Consider the following 22,382-nt stretch of genomic DNA (forward strand, 5'->3'; position numbering starts at 1 on the left):
TCCCGCCCACTCTCACCATCCCTCTTCAGGAACTCTTCTCACAAGCAACTTCTAGTGCAGGAGGTGCAAACGCTCCTACAGCTGGCGTGGGGAGGTAGAGGAGGGTCCTCTGGAGTTCAGGGCAGGGGATTCTACTCCCATTACTTCTTAAACCCCAAGGCCAAAGGTAGGCTCAGGCCCATTTTAGACCTGCAAAACCTCAACAAATTCATGAAGAAATTGAAGTTCCACATGGTCTCCCTGGCTGCCATCATTACCTCTCTGGATCCGGGAGACTGGTACGCTGCCCTCGACTTGAAGAATGGGTACTTCCACATCTCCATAATCCCTTTCCAGAGATGGTTTCTGCAATTTGTGGTCAGCGGCACATATTATCAGTTCATGGTCCTCCCCTTCGGCTTATCGGCGGCACCTTGGGTGTTCACCAAGTGCATGGCGGTCGTGGTAGCCTTCATTTGAAAGTATCAGGTGCAAGTTTTCCTGTACCTAGACGATTGGCTCATCAAGGGCCAGTGCCGAGCCCAGCTGGAGGAACACATGAACCTGGTACGTACGATGTTCCTCAATCTCATCCTCAACATGGCGAAGTCAACTCTGGCTCCCACTTAAAGAACAGAATTCATCGGGGCCCTCCTGGACTTCACCCAGGCCAGGGCGTTCCTGCCTGAGTCTCGTTTTCTAGCCATGAGCGCCATCATACAAGGTCTCCACCGGTTTTCACCACAGTGGCCAGAAACTGCCTAAAATTACTCAGGCGTATAACAGCATGCACTTATGTGGTGCAGCATGCAAGGCTGTGCCTCCGTCCCCTCCAGGCGTGGCTGGCCCAAGCACATAGACCAAACCAGGACCATCTGGACAGTCTAGTCATGCTTTCTCCCCAGGCTCTCGAGTCCCTCCAGTGGTGGCTCAATCCACAGACAGTCTGTGTGGGAGTACCGTTTTCCAAACCTCAGCTGTTGCTGTCACTAGTTACAGATGCATCAGCGCTGGGGTGGGGAGCGAACCTGGGCAACCTCAGAACTCAAGGCCTATGGTCCCAAGCGGAAGTATCACTACACATCAACGTCAGGGAGCTACGGGTGGCGTGTCTAGCTTGCCAGACGTTTCAGGCCCAACTTCAGGGCAATTGTATATCGGTGTTGCCATCAACACCACAGTGATGTTTTATATAAACAAACAGGATGGTGCTTGCTCCTCTCCCCTGTGCCAGGAAGCCCTCAGGTTGTGGGACTTTTGCATTGCCCACTCGATACAGTTGGACGCATTGTATCTGCCAGGGGCACAAAATTAACTGGCTGATCGCCTCAGCAGATCTTTCCACGGCCACGAATGGTCCCTCCGACCAGACGTCATCAGCAATATCTTCCTGAGGTGGGGATCTCCCCAGGTAGACCTGGGGCAACAGGAAGTTGCCTCATGACACAAGGCAACAGGAAGTGCCAGCAGTTCTGCTCCTTCCTGAATCATAGCACCGGCTCCATCGAAGACATCTTTCTCCTCTCGTGGACGGGACGCCTGCTGTATGCATTCCCGCTGTTCCCTCTCATCCACAAAGTCCTCCTCAAGGCCTGGCAGGACAAGGCTTCACTGATTCTCATAGCGCCGGCATGGCCCCGCCAACACTGGTTCTCCACACTGTTGAACCTCTTGATGGACACGCCCATGACCTTGCTCATGATTCCAGACCTCATCATGCAGGACCATGGCCGTCTTCAGCACCCCCAGCCTGCAGCCTCTCCACCTCACTGCATGGAAAATCCAGGGCTAAATTTGTTAGAGCTCCAGTGCTCCAATTCATTTAGGGAGGCTCTCCTTGGCAGTAGAAAGCCCTCCAGTCATGCCACTTATCTAGCCAAGTGGAAAATGTTTTCTATTTGGTCCCCACAGAAGGGACCCCTCTGCTGCAGTCCTCAATCCCCTTCATACTGGACTACTTACTCTGCTTAAAGCAGCAAGGACTGGCAGTCTCTTCAATCAAGGTGCACCTGGCAGCTATTTCTGCTTTCCACCTGGGCGCAGAGGGGTGGTTGGTATTTGCTAACCCCATAGTTGGACATTTTCTTAAAGGTCTAGACTGTACCCCCAGGTGTGGCAACTGGTCCCTCCATGGGACCTTAACCTGGTCCTCTCAAGGCTCATGGGGCCCCCTTTTGAATCTCTAGCATCTTGTTCTTTGGTTTACCTCTCTTGGAAAGTGGCGTTTTTCGTGGCTATAACATTTGCCAGAAGAGCTTCGGAGCTCAAAGCTTTAACGTCTGAGCCCCCTTATACGTTGTTTTATAAGGACAAGGTACAACTGCAGCTGCACCTGGCTTTTCTCCCTAAGGTTATTTCACAATTTCACGCAAATCAGGACATCTTTTTACCAGTGTTCTTCTCAAAGCCACATGCTAATGACGGGGAATGCAGGCTCCATTCCCTAGATGTTAGACAGGTGCTGGCTTTTTACATTGAGTGGACAAAGCCGTTTAGGAAGTCGACACAACCCTTCATTGCCATTGCAGAGAGAATGAAAGGACTGCCAGTCTCATTCCAACGAATCTCTTCTTGGATCCCAGCCTGTATCATGATGTGCGACAACCTGGCAAAGATTCCAGCCCCGACACTGACTGTGCACTCCACGAGAGCACAAGCTTCATCTGCAGTGTACCTGGCACAGGTCCCCATTCAGGACATCTGCAGGGGGGCAACGTGGTCATCTATTCATACCTTTCCGTTGCACTATGCCATCACACAGCAGGCTAGAGACAATGCCACGTTTGGCAGAGCAGTGCTTCAGTTTGCAACTCGATGAACTCCGACCCCTCCTCCGGGGGACTGCTTGGGAGTCACCTACTTGGAACTGACATGAGCAATCACTCGAAGAAGAAAAAACGGTTACCTCCCTTTTGTAACTGTTGTTCTTCGAGATGTGTTGCTCATGTCCATTCCAAGACCCCGCCGCCTCCCCTCTGTCAGAGTAGCCGGCAAGAAGGAACTGAAGAGGCAGCGGGTCGGGACCCATATGCACAGTCATGAAGGAGCCACTCCAGGGGGCCCCACAGCTGACCTGGCTGGTACCGCTAGATAAAAACCTTCTGACGATCATGCACGTAGAGCGCACACACCTGCTTGGAATTGACATGAGCAATGCATCTCGAAGAATAACAGTTACAAAAGGTAGGTAACCGGTTTTTTTCAGCTTTTAAAATGCAGCCCCTTTCCTCTCCAGGTGCACACACATGATTTCAGCTACAACAAATCACAAAGACAATAAGGGTGCAGCTGGCATTCGTGAAGTTCATAGATACCACAGTGACGAGTGCAGTATACATGCCTAGATTAATGTGATGGTTCATGTTTCATTTGATGGAGTAGAATTAGTCACAGGCCCAGACTTCATGCTTCCAGGTGCAAGATGATGTAAATTACACATCCCTGTGCCACCCCGGACTGCTTTGCCTCAAGGATGACAGACACAAGAGAGGACAGGGACTCGTGGTATTGGACCCCTTTCAAGGTCTGAGCAGAAGATGGGAGATTTCATTTCCACCTGGTGCTCCACAGGAACTTCAGTGATGAGGCTGCTGCACTGAATTAACCTCCCTGGCTTCTCCTCTGTCAGTGCCATTCCCTTGTCCTATACATGGCCATGCTCTCCAGCCCCTCCACAGAACATTGCTATGATGAGTCTTCCCTTCCTTTGCAGATTATAATGACACGGAGTCACAAAATCAGAGTAATTTTTGCAAACAAATGAAATCCTGTGAATAATCACTATTTGGTATTAATCCCTGAGTGCAATGCTCAGGCATTATTCCACCAGAATAGCAAAAGAGCAAGAATAGTCCAGGGGCGAGGGTGAGCCCTGTTCAGTTCCCTGCTCTGCCACAGACTTCCTGTCGGACCTCACTTAATCTCTATGCCTAAATTCCCCATGTGTAAAATGGGGATCATGGCACTTCCCTATTTCACAGGAGGGTTGGGAGCATAATGCATTAAAAAATGTGAGATGTTCAGCTACTACAGTAATGGAGGCTGTATAAATACCTAATATTGACTAATAAACTGGGCTCTTAAATGCTATATTCCAAATGCTTCTGCCAAAGTCCACAGGTACATTTATATTTCCTTTATGCTAATTTCTCCACCATGACCCTTGGAGCTGGCTAATTTGGGGCCTGATCCTGCTTTCCCAACTCCCACTGATTCACGTCTTCCAGCAACAACATAAAGGTGCCTCAGATTATGCTACTGCTTCTTATGGAAATATTTTATTTACTTTCAGGGTAAAGAATAGCAAAGAATAACAGATACTTTGTTTAGGAGACAGAATAAAGCACCTTCCCTTACTAACAGGGAGATAAGCTAGATAATGTACTAGTACCATATTAGGATGATATTTTTAGGTGATATTTTTTAACAGTCTGGACAGAGAGTTATAGAGAACCTAGTTTTTCCACTCTTATTTCTATGATTCTGTGAACTGACAGCAAATCTCGCAAGACAAGATGGGTGAGATAATATCTTTCATTGCACCAACTACTGCTGGTGAGAGACACAAGCTTTCAAGTTACATAGAGCTCTGTCTCAGGTCGGGGGAAAGTACTGAGGTCTGGGTCTACGCCTAAAGACCTATATCGGTATGACTACTCTCTCGGGATGTGAAAAACCTACACACCTGAACCACATAAGTTACACCGACATAAACGCTCATGTGGACAGTGCTATGTTAGTGGGAGGGCTTCTCCTGTCGACATAGCTACTGCCTCTTGGATAGGTGGATTAACTACACCAACGAGAGCTCAGCTCCCCTCAGTTTAGAGCATCTTCATTAAAATGCCACAGCAACGCAGCTGCATTGATGCAGCATTTTAAGTGTAGATGTGCCCTCAGAGTGTCCCAGCTAAATACAAGGTCAAAGAGATAGTTTAGTAAGTAGTTAGCACATATTCTAAGGGACCATTCAAGGTGAAGTGGCCCATTAACACCCCTGTAGTCATAGGACGGAAAAAGGGGGCTAGTGGGTTACAGATGGTTGTAATAAGCCATAATGCCAATGTCTTTATTAAGACCGTGGTGGTTAGTTTCTAGCAAAGTTATGAATTTAAGCTCCAAGGCTTGTCTTCTGGAAGTGTTGGGCAGGTTTCCTTTGAGGATGATGACTGAGAGATCAGATACAGAGTGATTGCTCTGTGAAGTGTTCGCCCACCGCTGATATGGTGTTTTTTGTCTTTTATCATTTTCCTGTGTGAGAGCAGTGACTGTTTGGTTTCACCCACATAGTTGTTATTGGAGCATTTCGTGCACTGGATGAGGTACACCACATCATGTGATAGGCATGTGTAAGACCACAGATCTTGAAAGGTGTATTGTGGGGGGGTGTTGATCATTGTAGCAGTGGAGATCTGTCTGCAGGTTTTGCATCTGGTGTTCTGGCAGCATCTGGTGCCGCTTTGAGTTGGGTGTCCTGGTCTGTGAGGAGCTTCCTTCTGGTGATGAGCTTTTAGAGATTGGGGGTTATTTGAAGACCAGAAGCGGGAGTTCAGGAAAGATTTATTTCAGGATGGGGTCCCCATTGAGTATGGGTTATTGTTTGATGATACACTGCATACAGCAAATCTAGCAACAGATACAAGGATTGGGATTAACTAAATCTTGACAGCAGTGGTGCAGTCGAAACTGCTATCCAAAGCGTGATTGCCGTTGCAGGCAGAAGAGGATTCAGACTGAATCCTACTACCTTACTTGCATGCAGAAATCTACAGATGACTGAGAAATGCATCTGCAAATCTGGGTAGCAAGTTCTTTTATTCATTAGTTTGTATTAGCTGATTGAGCTTCATCACCAAGCTATTGATAGTTAATTTAGCACTATGCCACACAGTGCAGCATCTGTCCGGAATGGAAATACTGATTTTAATGCAGAATATATGCTGCTTGAAGTCCTACTCTGGTGTTGTGTGTCTCGCCTGCTATCGCATAGCTATCTTACTACTCCTGGCTACTACTTTCCTTTGAGTCATTTTGAATTAGGAATTAGCCTCATCATTTGTGTGTTAATAGGATACTGCAAAATGGAGCAATTCCCATCAGGACCACGAGGTCCAGATTCAGCCCTGCTGGCATGGAAAGCTACAAACCTCTCTGTGCCAGATTGGACTGCAAGCTGGGTGGTAGCAGTGCAAAGCATCAATGTGAATTGTGAACTGGTGTTTCCGCTGCTGCTCTCCCCACAGGTTCCTCCTGGGGAGGGCAGCTATAGTTACTTACACCCAGTGGCTCCATAACAGAACCAAAGGAACGTGCTGAAAGAGATGGGCTTGGCCAGACATGGTTGGGGCTGTTTAGTTATCTTCATTCCTTCCCCGCACTTCAACCTCCCATCCTTAGCCTGACCTCTAATGCGTGGTGTCCCCCATCAGCTCCTGTCTCAGAGGTGAATGAGGATTTTATATAAATACTAAATACAGGAGCACAGAAAAAATGTTCTTTTATTTCCTAATAACGAGATTCAGTTCCCAATAGATGGCCCAATCCTGCAGCATTTGCTTACCCTGAAACAACCATTCATTTCATATTTTAAAGGCATTTCTTATTTAATACCTTTCTGTTTTGACAACAGTGGTCAGAGTCAATGTCCCTAGGTGAACTGGGCTCGCCGGTTCTCAGCTGTGCTCCTCGATCTGGAACATGACATGGCTGATGCAATTCAGCAGCACCAATAGCAACGCAATGGGCCATCAAAGAAACTTGCAAAAAATATACACGTTGTTTTGGAGTATTTTTAACTGTGATCAAAAACACTGCTGCTTCCAAAAACAAAACTGCTTTTGCTTAATTAGCTGTTAGCACTGTAGATTACTACAATTTATGGGAACATACTGGTTGGGAATTTGTTATTCATGCTTGCCTGAAGGTAATGTTTGGCTCAAGTATAGTCAATGTCAGAGAGGCTAGAATTTCAGCTTGATTTGTCTACAGTTAAGCCACTAGCAGAATTTAAATGGATTTGGAGTTATACCTACAGTACCACTCATGTGAAATGAAATTTCAAATGCACAGATGTGTTTGTACAATAGGCGGCTTTTATGTATCACAACAGAAAATGTTTCCCCATTTTCTTGAAGTATTCTCTGATGGATTTATTATCCAAGATGGTGGTGGGCCAGCCTCATTTTGTGCGTTGCATCAAGCCAAACAATGACCGGCAGGCGCACAAGTATGACAAAGAGAAAGTGCTGGTACAGCTGCGCTATACGGGAATTCTGGAGACGGCAAAAATTCGGAGACAGGGTTATTCCCATCGCATACTGTTTGCTAACTTCATCAAACGGTAAGTACATGTACGTATGAGCGTATTTCTGTGATTGTTGTCTGATGTTTGCTGAATGTCATCAGCATGCTTGGCACTGTATAAAACACAGATAAAGACCAAGTCTTTGTCAAAGATCACAAGCTAGACTGGACAGACAGAATATTTCAGACATGAGGGTAACACATTGTTTTGATTTGTAGGGAAAGATCACACATCTCTGACCTATTGTTTCAGGCTCTTTGCAGACTCAGGCAGACACCGCCCTGCTCAGTCTGAAAGTTTTCTTCAGAACTATAAGGGCTAGAAACTTAATATTTTAAATTAAATCTTAGAATTTGGAGCAAAAGATGACATCCTCCAAAAACACATTACTGTATCTCTAGCCACTGAGAGCCAGCTTAGTTCAGCCTCTAGCTTTGCAGAGAGGCATATCATGATCTGGGTATTGCACATTAAAGATTAAGGTAGACGTGCATAAATGCATGGTTTTGTTTTTTAAAGTGTAGTTGATAAGCATTATTCATTTGTTAAGAGACTAGTCTCACCCTTGTTATGACTGGGAGAATCTTAAATAAAAAAGGCTCCACTCGTAAGAGATTAAGCAATTATTTTGCATTTCTCTTTTACAAATGTGGAAGCCAGACATTTTCCTGGATAAGACCTTAAATTTACAGAGGGAATGTTGAAGAAATTGTGCAGATAACACCCACTCTGACAGAAGCTTTTAAAACTAATAGGTACGAGAAGTAGACAACTGATGACAGAGACACAGAAGAAGAACAAGCTAATGGTTTGATAAGTTTGTTTCAGGGGAGCACACTGAGGGGGCCATGACAGTGTCAGAAAAGCACAGCTTAATGAAGGCTGTTGAAAGTAGTTTCAAGAAGTGAACAAGATGTGTCTGGGGCTTTGCATTTAAAGATTTTACTGCTAGTATAAAGGGGGGAAGCAGACAGCATAGTTGGCCAGATCCTCCCCGGGTGTAAATCACTCTCGCTCCACTGATTTCAGCAAGGCTGCATCAATTTACACCCATGGAGGATCTGTCCCAAAGCATAAGGAGTTTTGTTAAACAGCTGGCAGTTTTTTATTGAGACTTATGGGGTAAAGAGAAGGCAGTGCTAGTTACACAGATTTCTTGAGGGACATGGAATTTATTCACGGATTTTAGAGAGAGCCTGCAATTCTGCACACTACTTTCTACCTCCTCAGGAAAAGCCTGGTCAAATAGTCTTTGCAATGTGCCAAACTGAGACTCTGTCAAAGCAAAGGAGGAGCAAATGATAAGGTGACACACTCTCATAAGAATGCTCTGTCTTCAGCTGAATACATGCAGGAATGATCATCGTAGAGCATTTCTGCTGATCTCAAATGCTGATTAAAACAGGAGGAGAGAGAGGCATTCTCTAAAGTATGCAGGACCCAAACTGTAAAGGGCTTCATAGATCAGACCAACACCTTAAATTGCATTCAGCAAAGAACCGTAAGCCTGTACAGTACTGCAACACACATGCAATATGCTCCCAGCAAGGAGTTAGTAGGCAGCCACCTTCTGCACCAGATGAAGTTTTGTGGCCCCAAATATTGTAATTGAGGCTAGGGGTGGCAGAGGCATGGGTATGAGATATTAAATTCAGTAGTTGAAAGAATACATTTAAACAGAAAACAACTGTAAAAAAATGACTGACATGTTCTTTGTTACTGATATAAGGGTGTGATGGCACCCCTGGTATGCAGCCTGAGACTGAGAGACCGCTGTGCCCCCTTAATTGTCTCCAGCCTGGGTTGTGTATCACAATGCCTTGCTGGTGACCAGTAGCAAACCCCACCAGGTGCTGTTATCACTCAGCACAACCACATGTGGAGCCCTACACCCAGCTAGATTGCATGAATGCTCCCAGAGCCATTCAAGAATCACAAAGAGAGATGAAACAGCCGAATCCCCCCAGCTCTCAGCACAGTACCTCAGGAAGATACCGTCTTGCACTGCTCAAGAGGAGCCGTGCAGATTTATTAATTGGTTCACCACTTGATCAATGGAAAGTGGATATACACTAGCCTTTGAAAACCTGAGCAGATTTATCACACACTTCAGGCAAACTCACTGGTAAAGATAAACAGTAAAATAAATGTATTGACTACAAAAGATAGATTTTAAATGATAGTAAGTGATAGGCAAAAAGTCTGAGTTAGTTACCAAAAGAAAAGAAAATATAAGCACGCAGTCTAAACTGTCAACCCTGTTAGACTGGGCACCATCTAGATTAAGCAGTTTTTCTCACACAGACACACACACCAGTATATTGCAGTTCATAGTACACAGATTTCATCCTTGAAATCTGGGCCAGTCTCCTGTGTTGGAGTCTTAAGTCTTCTCAGTGTCCTTGTTGCTTGCAGCATAGGTGGGGTCAGGAGAAAGGCCAAGCATGTGGCCGCTGTGTTCTGTTTTATACCCTTAGTCCATGTGCTTGTAGAACACAACTCCAGGCATGTCTGGTGGGCATTGCTGAATCTCTAGGCAAGGTTGATTAATTCCCTTGGTGTGGCCTCATGCAGGTGAGTCACTGCATTGTAGCTCCCTTGCTGGACAATGGCTGGTGATGTCTGTTCAACAGCACCCCCCCCCCCGGTTGTTGGTTGCCCCCCTTGTCATGATCTCTGTAGAGCTAGTATCTGGGTGCCTCCCAAACCCACAGCATATTTTAGTGAAAACCATACAACACAATTCTTACAATTTCATTTGCATTAATGATATGTGTATATGGGTAGAAAAATGACTTTCAGCAGATCATAACCTTTCCCTTGGTACCTCCCACGGCCTGCTTTATATGCAAGATCACAATTATATATAAATGAGGAATATGGGGGTTACAGGGTGCTCCCCCAGTGTACAGAATGTCACAAAAGGGATATCCACAACATGCAAAGAAGTAGTAAAGGCAATGAATTGGCAAAGACTCTCACTGGACAGCATGTTTTCTGAAAGTCCTGTAGTGGTGATAATAGAACTAAAAAACCCTCCAGGAAGTACAGGATGTCTCTCATGCACCTTAAACTGTGTTTCTATTTGCCATATACAAACACACAGTGATTTTTGGCATGTTCTTCTTTTTAGTACATTATGTATTGCTTCATACAAAAACATTTTAAACTAGGTTTCATTTAGCTGAATTGCTGCATTTTTCATTCATTCCATGTTACTGTAATAAAGAATCATATTTTTGTCTTTTAGGTATTACCTCATCTGTTACAAAACAAATGATGATCCTCCGGTCAGCCCTGAAACCTGTGCTGCTATCTTAGAAAAAGCCCGCCTTGACAACTGGGTTCTTGGAAAAACCAAAGTAATATTTTCCCATACTTTGCATACGTTTCACTATGTGTTTGTAAAGATATTAAGCATTGTCTGCTCTCAGTTACTCCGCTGGAGTTACTTTGGGTTCACATTGATAAAAAAAATATTTAATTGAACACCCCCTCACTGACAATGAGGCTGAAATCCTGGTCCCTCAGTTGGGGGAGAGGAGTTGGCAGCAGATGATCTCAGATGTGGGGGAAGATTTTGGTTATGGAGAGAGGACACCCTAGCTATAAGCAAACTAGGCCAGTGGTGCAGGAACATTTTTAGTAGTGGAGGTGCTGAAAGCCAGCCCCCTTAACTCCATCTGCCCTCCCCCCACTGAGGCTGGCAGCAGAACTGTGACTCCGGGAGGGGGAACCCGGACAGGGGCAAGGGGGCCGAGGCCACAGCTGGGAGCAGGCGTGGGGACAGGAGCAGAGACCCAGGCAGGAGCCAGCAGCCAGGACCCCACGTGCAGGGCCAGGAACAGAGCCCCAGTCGTGGGTCCCCGGGCACGGGGCCAGCGCCTGGGGAGCAAGGCCGGCCACTGAGGCCCCAGAAGCAGAGCCCCAGGTGTAGGGCTGGGAGTGGGGTAGGCCCTAGGAGCGGAGGCCTGGGAACAGGAGTGGGGGTGGCATCCAGTACCCAAGCCCTAGGTGAGATGAGGGGTTGGGAAACAGAGTGCGGGCAGAGGGCCAGGAGCAGGTCATAGGCGCGGAAAATGCCCCCAGGCGTTATGCATGGAGCCAGCGGCTGGGGCGCGGGGCCAGCAGTCCTGCATAAAACCTGAGGGTGCTGCAGCAGCCCCGCACTCCTACTTCCCACACCTATGAACTAGGCAGCTGCCTAGGGTGGCAGATTTGGCCGGTCACCTTTTCATCATGACGGAGGGATGTCTGGACCAAATTTGGGTGGTTTTGTAACTCTTTACTCTGGATTACATGCCACTCATTCAAATTTGGCTTGGCTGCCCCTCTATAATGACAGAGGAGCAGCCAGGCCAAATCTGCTGTCCCAGGCCTATGAGGAGGGGGACAGCACACTGAAGATTTGTGTAGGGTGGCAGATTGTCTTGAGTAGCTTCTGATTATGGGGAGATAAATGTCTGCTCCCTCATTATTGCCCCATGGCACCAGTAGAATTTATCAGCCTCCCTCCCACCTCAGCCTTTCTAGCCTGATTTGTCAGAAAGGGCCTCCCTGCTGGCAAACTACAGGAGGTTTGCTAGACAGAGAAGGTGCCATAGGAGAAAAGCTGGTGTCTCCACACCTCAAACAACTTTAGCCTCAAGTCTCCCCTTCTCCGAACATAGCAAGGGGGAAGGGGCAGAAGATTCAAAGAGAAGGAGAGACATAGAACTGAAGCTGTCTGACGTTCAGAGGCACCTGCTCTATGAGACACCTTTCTCCATGGCCATGCCTCTTCTTGTTCACTCCTGTCTAATGAACCAGAGATGGATTCATAATGGGACTACCAGAGAGAAGAAAGACCTTCCTCAAAGGCAGAGGGGCATTGTTGGGGCAGGTTTTTCTAAAGAAGGCTGGTACAAGGATCCATGGATGCACCTCCCCACGCAACCTCTCTCATGTTGTGAGGTGGGACCAAAGGAGAAAATGGGGATGGGGAAAGGAGAATAACTGGAGGTATGGGAAATTATATCCCACTGTTTACTTAAATGGAGTTACTCCAGATGTACACCAATGTAACTGAGACAGGATCTGACAGACAGAGACTATGACAAAAGGAGTAGAGAGGAGAGGACAGAAAAGTCCTGAAAAAATAGATACAATGGGACTGATTCTCCTCTTACCTACAGCAACTGGTTTCACACCAGTAAAACTCCACTAACTTCAATAGAGTTACTCTTGATTTACTCCAATGTGAGAGCAGAATCAGGCCTGATGTTTGTATCACTTGTGCCAGTCTCCCTTTTTCGGGTTGTTTTTCTATGGCGTAGGCTTCCCTTAAAGCAAATTTAAAAATAAATAAATTCTGGCCTGGGTTTAAGGTACTGGACAAAAGCATTAACAGACTGGAGTTAGTTTTGTGAAATATGCACCAGAGGAAAACACTGAGGAGGTTAAAGTATCTTCCAATGAAAATACAAATAATAAAAGTGTTTTGTCTACTTGTGTTACCAACTCAAATTACAGAATTATTTCAGCTTTGTCACCTTCAAAAATGATCATTTAAACAATGGAACTAAAGGCTTTCTTCTTCCCAGTGCTCACACAGAATTCCTGTTGATGCTAAATAGACTAATGCACCTATATGAATCGCTGTGAGAAGACTGTCTAGGCCATATTAATTAATGCTGTGTATCATTGTTTGTTTTCTCTCTTTAAGGTGTTCCTTAAATACTATCATGTGGAGCAGTTGAATTTAATGAGAAAGGAGACGGTTGACAGGATTGTTTTGATTCAGGCCTATGTCAGAGGGTGGCTAGGTTCAAAGAGATACAAAAAATTAAAGGAGAAAAGGGAAGAAAGTGCTATTAAAATACAGTCAGGTAATAACTCAACAGCATTTTAGAATAAATGTGTACATGGATGAAATATGGCTTCTTACATTTTGTTCTTTTAAACCTGTTGCATTTGATAAAGCATTCTATATTTGATATTTTATGTATTCTTATGAAAAGAAATCTGTTAATCAGGTTATGACAATAATCTCTTCACTAGAGTTGTCTATCAATGTTACTTTTAAAAGGCGATTTTTAACAACAGAGGAGTGTGAATACATAAATAATATTTTTATTCCTAAAATTTCAGCGTACTCTGACAATGTCATATAATATACCAGTGAAAAATTAATGCATAATTAAGCACCTTGGATAATAAAACTAAATAAGCTATTGATTGAGAAATCGCCAATTGAACAGCCTCTTTTTAGCATAACTTTGAGCATCATCCTCTTGGAAGTTCCAACATCTGCATTTTTATGTACTAATTGATTCCATAATTACAATATGATCTGGAGGATCCAGATGTTACATATTTTATACAGTTTGTGCTTCCTTGTCATAAATTTGGAAACCTGACTGACAACTCAAAAGTGTGTTTCTTTGTAGAAACATCCTGGACAAATAATATTTTTGAATACTTTAATTCTGATGCCATAACTGCTTGCAGAATTCTTTATTTTCACATTTTTCTATATTGCCTAATGGATGAGCTTAAATTTTCCTACCTCTTTTTAGTTTACAGGGGCTTTGTTGCTCGTAAAGAATATGAAAATGGAAAAAATCAATACAAAATGGAAACATTTATTACCAGACTTCAAGCAGGTATGGAGTGTTAGCTTTTTAGACTTTTAATACACTGATTTTATATATCGGCTTATACACAACGTACTGGGCCAGACCCTCAGCTGCTACAAAGCTACAGTGACTGCAGTGGAGCTACATCAGATTGCACCGAGGATCTGATGCACATATCTCTGCTGGTAAATAGTGTATATATACAGTATATATGTATACACACTCCGGGGTGAAAGTAACGTAAAAGGCTTACCATTACGGGGTCCCAGCTCTGGGCCTGCGGAAGGGACGGGGCTGGAGGGTCAGCCTCCCCCAGCCAGCCTTTCTGCGCTGCCCGGCCTGTGCAGCCCAGGGCTCTGGCAGTGATTTGAAGGGCCCGGGACTCTGGTTGCTGCCACGGTAGCAGCGGCCAGGAGCCCTGGGCCCTTTTAAATTGCCGGGCCCTGGGGCGGCTGTGTACGGGCCCATACTGGCGGCCACTTCTTACCTGTACGTCGTACCGGCCCACTTTCACCTCTGTGCACACTATATATCTGCTTAAATTTAATATATATATATAGGTTTCAGAGTAACAGCCGTGAGCTGTAGCTCACGAAAGCTCATGCTCAAATAAATTGGTTAGTCTCTAAGGTGCCACAAGTACTCCTTTTCTTTTATATATATATATATGTCTGTTTGCTCTTGTATATATTGTTTACATTTTTGTGTATGTTTGTTACGTATTAGATAACATTTACTTTAGAGAAGAGTCTTATCTTTATCTATGCATATATCTCTGGTTGTCTTCTGTCATGGCTGTGTTCCTACCTACCAAAATGTTCCTTCTCTTCCTCTGTGCCAAGACATCGCTGCTGTGACATCTCCCAAGATTCAATTCTTGATCCTTTGCTTTTTTCTATCTACCCTGTCCTTCTTGGTCATTTTGATAACCATCACTTGTATGTATACAACCTGATACTGATCTCATGTGGTGTATAGGAGTAACTCAATTGCAGTCAATGGAATTTTACCAGTGTAAAACTGGTCTGAGAGCAGAATCAAATCCAAAGAGGTCACCATTGAAAGTCAATATTTACCAACATGATGATATCTGAGATGCCCTGATTACCTCCTCAGCCGAGAGAATCTCAAACACTACAATGTGGCAACAGCTTGTTCATGTTGAATAACCACTGCACTGTATCTTATGATATCTTTAATTCTCCTTTGTGTCCACTCTCTCTGCCTGACGTGTGGCTTCAGCTCAACTTCCTTCAGCATAAAAGAAGCAAAATCATATGATTTTCTTTCCTTTCTCACACAGTTTTAGTGGCTCTGCTCCCCATTTCTTTCAAAACCCAGTTCAAAACTGCCATCCTTGTTTTGATAACCATCCTTGGACATGCTCCATCCTACCTCAACGATCTGGGCCAACTTCACAGGTGAAGCTAACAGATCAGATGCTGTCCACACTGATATTTACACTGGTATAACTCCTTTGACTTCAGTGGAGTTACTCCTGATTTGAACCTATGTAAGTGAGAGGAGAATCAGGCCCAGAAAGTGTAAGGCTATGTCTACACTACAGACCTTACAGCAGCACAGTTGTATCCCTGCAGCTGCACCGCTGTAAGGTCTCCTGTGTAGCCGCTCTATGCCAACGGGAGAGAGCTCTCCCACCAGCGTAATTAAACCACCCCCAACAAGCGGCAGTAGCTATGTCTGTGGGAGAGCATTTCCCGCTGACATAGTACTGTCCACACTGGCGCTTTTGTTGGTGAAACTTATCTTGGTCGGGGGGTGGTTTCTTCATACCCCAGACTAAAAAAGATTTACCAGCAAAAGTGCTAGTGTAGACAAAGCCTAAGAAATTCTAGGAAGAATCTAAGTTCATGTAATTTCCACTGTCTTTGGGGCCCCCCAAAAGTGCATGTTAAATCCATTTATATTCCTTTCTAGAGTACGCTGTACCCCCTTAGACTCACACCCACTTTTAAACCTATAATTTGTCTCCATTACACAGCACTTCTGAGTCTGGCCCAGTGCATCTACTGGAGTGCACCTTGATGTAGCTCACAGTCTGAGGGGCTGGGAGAGAGGAATGCAGCAAGAAAGTCAGCTAACAGGGGTGTATGAATAAGTCAGATAGGCCACCCCTACCTGAAATTTGGCTCCTTGGAATGTAATTCACACCGTCTTGTAACCCATTATACTCACTTACACATCAGTAAATGTGTGCTGGGGAGTCTAATTTACACCACTTTACATATCAATTCTCAGTTTGGCTTTTTCCATTCCCTACCCCATGCCCTAGTTCTTCTTGCCTCCTTCTATGATCCTTCATATAATCTCACCACTGCAGGTGTGAGACCATTCTCCTCTGTAGCTTCTGTCATCTCAATAAACTTCCTGTATCCCACCACTTCACTGACTTGCCATCACATTTAAAATCTCACTTGAAAACAGCTTTCCCCACCTTGCTTGTAATACCTGGTTCCTGTCTTCTGCAGCTTTTTTTTTATTTAACTCTGTATTGTTGTTATTTAACTCTGTTAAAAGTTTTAAATACAGCTTGGGTGTTGTCTAAAATGGAATTGTACTGTAATTTGTATCAGTTGCAAGAGGATACTTAATCAGAAAGAAAAGGAAAGAAATAACAGATGCAATGAACAAAGCAGCAACAACAATTCAATCTCACTACAGAGGATATAGGGAGAGGAAAAGCTTCAAAAAGAAAAGGTAGCAATCGTTTCCTTCTACTGTGTCACTTATATATCTCCTGCTTCAGTAAACACTGTCAGAAATCAGCAATATACTCTGGAAATGAAGCAGAATTGGATGCTCTGTGTAGCACAAATAGTTTTACTCCTGGGGGCAAAAAAAATTAAAATTCTGCGCACAATATTTTAAAATTCTACAAATTTTATTTGTCAAAATAACACTACATAATCGCGCCAGTTTCAACTATTTTGGTAATTTATTTCAAAATACCTGTCAGCAAGTATGTCTGTAACAATACAGACACACACAAAAATTCCCCCAGGAGTAGAGAGTGAAAGAAACCACTATGACATCCCAGTTCCTGTTTCTCTGCCCTCCTCTCCCCGACCCCAGAGCCCAGCTGTGGGACCAGATAACCACAATCCCTCCTCCCCCGCAGAGCCCAGCCACGTGGGCCCCCCAACCCAGATATCCGCACTCTCCCCCCCCCCAGAGCCCAAGGATCCAGAGGGAGAAACAGTCTGATGCTCAGTACCAGACTTGCATGGAGTTTCTTGCATGCTGCCCTCTCTTTCCCTCGGGGCATGCTGGGAACTGCAGCTTCCAAGAACCCTCTAGCTCCCTCTCCCTCCCCCCAGCAGTGTCTTCTATGTGTGGCTCCTAGTGGCAGTTAGTAGCACTGCAGCCCATTTCTGTGGGGGAAAAGAAATTCTGCACACATGTTAATTTCTGCAAAATTCTGCACTGTGCAGTGGCACAGAATTCCCTCAAGAGTATACATTATGCTCTGCTTGAGGGGACAGAGCCTGTCCCACTCCTACCTCCTCAGAAACACCCTGAAGCCTTGGCCTTCCACACTGAATGTGCTGCAATAGTGAGCGAGTGGGACAGAGTGTCTGTCTCTCTCTCTCTCTCTCTCTCTCTCTCTCACACACACACACACACACAGGAGTGCCCATTCCCCCTTCCCCCCCCCCGGTGGTGATTTATGTTCCTACCAGCTGCTCCAGGCACCCAAACTGACCTGCCTGAACTGCCAGGGAGGAGCATGTCACTACTTTTGCGGCTTCCCTTTGCTTCCCCATCAGAAGACATTTTTCTGCAGGGAAGTAAAGAAATCTGCAGGGGACATGAATTCTGTGCACGCGCAGTGACACACAATTCCCCCAGGAGTATAGTTTGTTTGCTTATTTTAAAAGATGGCACTAAACATTTTTCTTAAGTTTTGTGACCTCAGGAGAGAAGAGGCAAATATGGGGTAAAAAAGGAATTAGTTGGCAATATTTTGTCCACCTGTGATTTTAATATAAACTGATACTAATGATGGGTCCTGGTCTGTGTTTGGAATAGCTCTTCTTGAGACATTTCTATATATTGCATACACCTCTTGTCTGAATCAAATAAAAGTAAAAAGAAATTGACAATCCGAAACATGGAAACTTCCTTTTATCCATATGTTGAGATGGGTATACAACAATAAAACAGACTCTGTTCATGAAAGTAGTTCAGGACTCTTTCCCGGTGCGCTATGTTGAATGATCAGTATTTTCACAGGCTGTTCTGGGCCTGCTCAGTGTAACTCAGCCGAGTAGGCATTCATCCTCTGAAATGCCCCTCTGAGAAATCTACTTCTTTTTTACATTTTTAGGCTTTGCTTTTGGGGTGTGATTATGAGTGAGCCTAGTGGGAGGTAGCACTAGAAAGGTTTGGTAGCCTTACCCATAGGAGAAGGAAACCATTAGGGAAACCATTCACAGACAGTAAAGAAAGTGAAAGAGTGGAAGGATGTGGTTAGTGTGTTGTCCTGGGACTTAGAAGACTCGAGTTTAATTCCCTGCTCCATCACAGACTTCTTGTTTGACCTGGGCAAGTTGCTTAGTCTCTCTGTACCCTAGTTCCCCATTTGTAAAATGGGGTATTGTAAGGACAAATGCATTAAAAATTGGGAGACACTCAGCTATTATGGTAATGGGGAGCTACATAAGTACCTAAGGTAGATAGAAAGGAGCTTTGGAAGGACTGCAGGAGCTCTTTCAAGTGGTAGTGGGTTGAACTGGGTGAAAGACCTGGCTTGGCATTTAACCTCAGCTGATGGTGACATAGAAGGCCCAAGTGGTGTGCCAGTTATTCCCCTGGTGTCAGGGAGTATTTTCATATGAAGTTTTATGACCTGGATCCAAATCCACGAACATTCTTTTTGCATTGTTATTTGGGCAGTGTTTTCCCTTTTGGGGGATGGGTTTTGGACTGTGTGAATTACTGAGGTTTTTGGACACTGCAGGAAAATACCTGTCTTCTTTTACTATCTGTACACTGTCAGTGGATTTTTTCTGTAACCTTTACCTCCTGCTCTTTTATCATCCAGATTGCCACCCTCATTGCCCTTGGGCCATTTGTCAAGGATATTCTTCCAGACGTAGAATATCATTCATGTTCACAAATATGTATATTCATTCCCCATTCCTAATCTGTGCTAGATGCTCTAGCGGTTTTATTTTCATTTTTGATTGATCAAATTGTCGTTTAGTATACAAACATTGCTGCGGGAAATTGTAAGGAGGTAATCTGTCTGCTATAATATTTCCCAAATGCAATATGTCTCACCCAGGGAATCACTTCTGAAGAAAGAACAAACTGAAAATGCAGCTTCCATAATTGAAAAAGAAAAAGATGAGCAACCTCAAGACAATGAAGAAGACCCAGCTGTAATGACAAACTCTCCTTCTCCAGCTGAAGAGGAAGCAGCTGTTATTGTTCAGAGTAACTACAGAGGCTACAGAGAGCGTAAAAAAATAAAGGAGCAACACAGAAAACTAGCAGACCAAGTGTCTTCTCCAGTGGAAAACTTCAAACCAGAAGTAAAACCAGTTCAAAATGTAGTGCAGGAAGCTGAGGCTGAAACAGACAGAAAAGATAAGGCAGCTACTTTCAGTCAGAGCAGCTACCCTGGACACTCAGACAGAAAAAACCTAGAGGAAAAAAGGAAAATGCCTCCAAGAAGAGAGAGTGCTTCTATGAAACAAAACCCTCCACGGCAGCATCCAAAGGAAAAAGAGGTCTCTTTAAAGCAGCCATCTAAAAAAATGACAGAACTAGGCCTCCGAGATCTGACTCATCAAGAAACAATCAGCACAGTTGAGCAAAACCAACTGTCTGTTGTTGTTCAGAATAAGTATGACAGTCACTTGGAGAGAAAACATCTGACACAGGAAGGGATAATACCGGGTGAAAATAAAGGAAGTATAAGGAAAGACTCAGTAAGAGGCTCACAGAAGCAAGTTGAGCCAGAAAAACAAGGTTCAGAAGACAAAGATAAGGCAGCAGTGGTAATTCAGAGCAATTATCGAGGTTACAGAAGAAGGGGTCAGCTCAGAAAAGAAGGGAAATTACCTTCTAAAAGTCAAGAGATAGCTAGTAGAGAGCCAACTGAAGTAGCACATACTCAAAATAATGATTCAAAGACAACAAAAGATAGAGAAAGGTCTAATACTCAGGCCGAGGGCCATAAGAATCTAAAGGATGGCTCAGCAAAAGAGGCTTGTGATTTCGCAGCCTTTTCAAGACAGGTAAGAAGCTTATTAAGCTAAATATTTCTTGATAACTGTAGGAAATGTGCTAAGAATAATGCATTAAAGGATAGCTCACTGAAAATGGATGCTCTGACTCATACTACTTCATAACATACAAAACACCGAAATTAACTGGAATAAGGGGCATTCTGTTCAGGCCAGTCAGTAAGTAACATTTTAATCACTTTATTCTGTGCATTTAAATCACTGGTCAGGAATTGAAGATTTGGGTTTATACAGATTCTGATATTAATTTATTCTGAAGCTTGGCAGGTTTTTAGGAAAATCAAACTCCTGTTGAAAACGTCACTGAAATCGCTAGATTGCCACAAAATGTTTCGGCTTCAGTGAAGCAGCATAGTTTGACACGAATACATTTCACTGAAAATGTTGTGGATGAACTCCTGGCCCTGTGGAATTTAATGGCAAAGCTCCTGTTGATTTCAGTGAGACCAAGATTTCACTCTCTAAAATTCAGGCATTTTAAAGGATATTTTATAAAAAAAATCTACAATTTGCACTACAAGTGGAGAGATTGTCAGGGTTGGGGGTGGGCATTGTCCATTTTAACCTAAAACCAGAAGCTTCAGTCAAGATAAGTGTTTTTTTGAAATGCTGACATTTGTCAGCTAAGGCCCTGACTCAGCAGAGTAGTGAAGTCCTTACTCGCCTGCTTGAAGTTATGCACATGCGTAAACACCTTGCTGAGTAAGGTTATCATTCCTGTTCCTAGTGCATGCTCTGCACAGTTGGAACCTTGCTCTCATTGACTTCTAGGGGGCTCTGCCTGGACACAGACGTGAGCTTCTACGGAGCAGTTTGCAGGATCAGTTATTATTACATATGCAGTGTTTGTCACAGTGCTGTGATGGAATTATTTCATGCTTTCAAAAAAGAAGTGTACTGCATAGAAGCAGTTTGTCCAATCTCTGTTTACCGTATTGTCCAATCTGCAGTTTTTCACCCTTGATTTACCTGGAAACATGGAGATCTCTCTCTTGTATTATTATTTTTTTTATTTTTTTTTTTTAGATATCAAAATTGTCCGAAGGCTATTTGGTTCTGCAGCAAAAGTTGAATGAAATGATTTTGTCGCATCAGCTGAGGCCCATGATGCTGTCCAAAGATAAACAAACAAATGGCCATCTTTCTCCTCATGTGTGTCAATCAGGTAATAGTCAACCTCCATGTTTATCAATAACATTAATGTCACTCAGGGGCAAGTCTTGCAGCCACAGGGGGTTCCATGACAAGGATTCATAGTCCTAGATTTTAAGGCTGGAAGGGACCACTAGATCATCTATTTAGACCTCCAGTATAACACAGGCCATAAAATTTTGCCCCATTTCCCCAGCATTGAGCCCAATAACCTGTATTTGACCAAAGCATCTTCCAGAAAGGTATCCAGTTTTGATGTGATGATGTCAGGAGATGGAGAATCCATCACTTCCCTTGGTAGTTTGTTCCAGTGGTCACCTTCGCTGTTAAAAATAAGTGCCTTGTTTCTAATGAGCATTTGTCTGGCATCAGCTTCCAGCCTCTTGCTCTTGTGATGCCTTTCTCTGCTAGATTACATAGCCCTTTAGTACCCAGTATTTTCTCCCCATTTAAGGTACTTACACACCATGATCAAGTCAACTCCTGATCTTCTTTCTGATAAACTAAACAGGTAGAAGTCTTCATCACTGTAGGGCATTTTCTCCAGCTCTCGACTCATTTTTGTGGCTCTTCTCTGTTTCCTCTCCAATTTTTCAACGTCCTTTTAAAAATGTGGACACCAGAACTAGTTGCTTTATTCCAGTATCAGTCTCCCCAATGCTATACCCAGAGGTAAAATCAGTTCCTACTCCCCTGTTCATACATCCAAGGATCACACTAGCCCTTTTTGCCTCAGCATCACCTGAATCAGTTGGGGGTTGGACTAGATGACCTCCTGAGGTGCCTTCCAACCCTGTTATTCTATGATCACACTGGGATCTCATGTTGTCCACTATGACCTTTAAATCCTTTACAAGAGTCACAACTTTCCAGGAGATAGTCCCCCATTCTGTAAGTATGACCTCCCTTCCTTGTTCCTAGATGTACGACCTTACATTTGATTATGTTCATGTATATTTGTGGAATGAGCTCAGCTACCAGGTGATCTAGCTCACTCTGTATGAATTTATCAGCAGTTATTTTACATTTACTTCCAGAATCATTGATAAAAATGTT

General features: G+C 44.1%; 1 protein-coding gene across 8 annotated transcripts in view; it reads left to right on the forward strand.

Moving 5' to 3' along the window:
• The window catches only part of MYO3A (myosin IIIA), a 299,867-nt gene that overhangs the window by 243,846 nt on the left and 33,639 nt on the right, over positions 1-22,382 (forward strand). For all 8 annotated transcript variants that reach the window (XR_007354926.2, XM_048837824.2, XM_048837826.2 and 5 more), the window contains 7 exons: positions 7,113-7,318; positions 10,533-10,644; positions 12,987-13,149; positions 13,840-13,926; positions 16,494-16,617; positions 19,208-20,165; positions 21,201-21,339. Coding sequence is in view for 7 of the 8 variants with exons in the window: in XM_048837824.2 (XP_048693781.2) it covers positions 7,113-7,318; positions 10,533-10,644; positions 12,987-13,149; positions 13,840-13,926; positions 16,494-16,617; positions 19,208-20,165; positions 21,201-21,339 (1,789 nt within the window). In the remaining variant the exon portion in view is untranslated. The remainder of the gene's footprint in view (positions 1-7,112; positions 7,319-10,532; positions 10,645-12,986; positions 13,150-13,839; positions 13,927-16,493; positions 16,618-19,207; positions 20,166-21,200; positions 21,340-22,382) is intronic.

The sequence above is a fragment of the Caretta caretta genome, chromosome 2 (genome assembly GCF_965140235.1).
Source record: "Caretta caretta isolate rCarCar2 chromosome 2, rCarCar1.hap1, whole genome shotgun sequence".
In the NCBI taxonomy this organism is placed as follows: Eukaryota; Metazoa; Chordata; order Testudines; family Cheloniidae; genus Caretta; species Caretta caretta.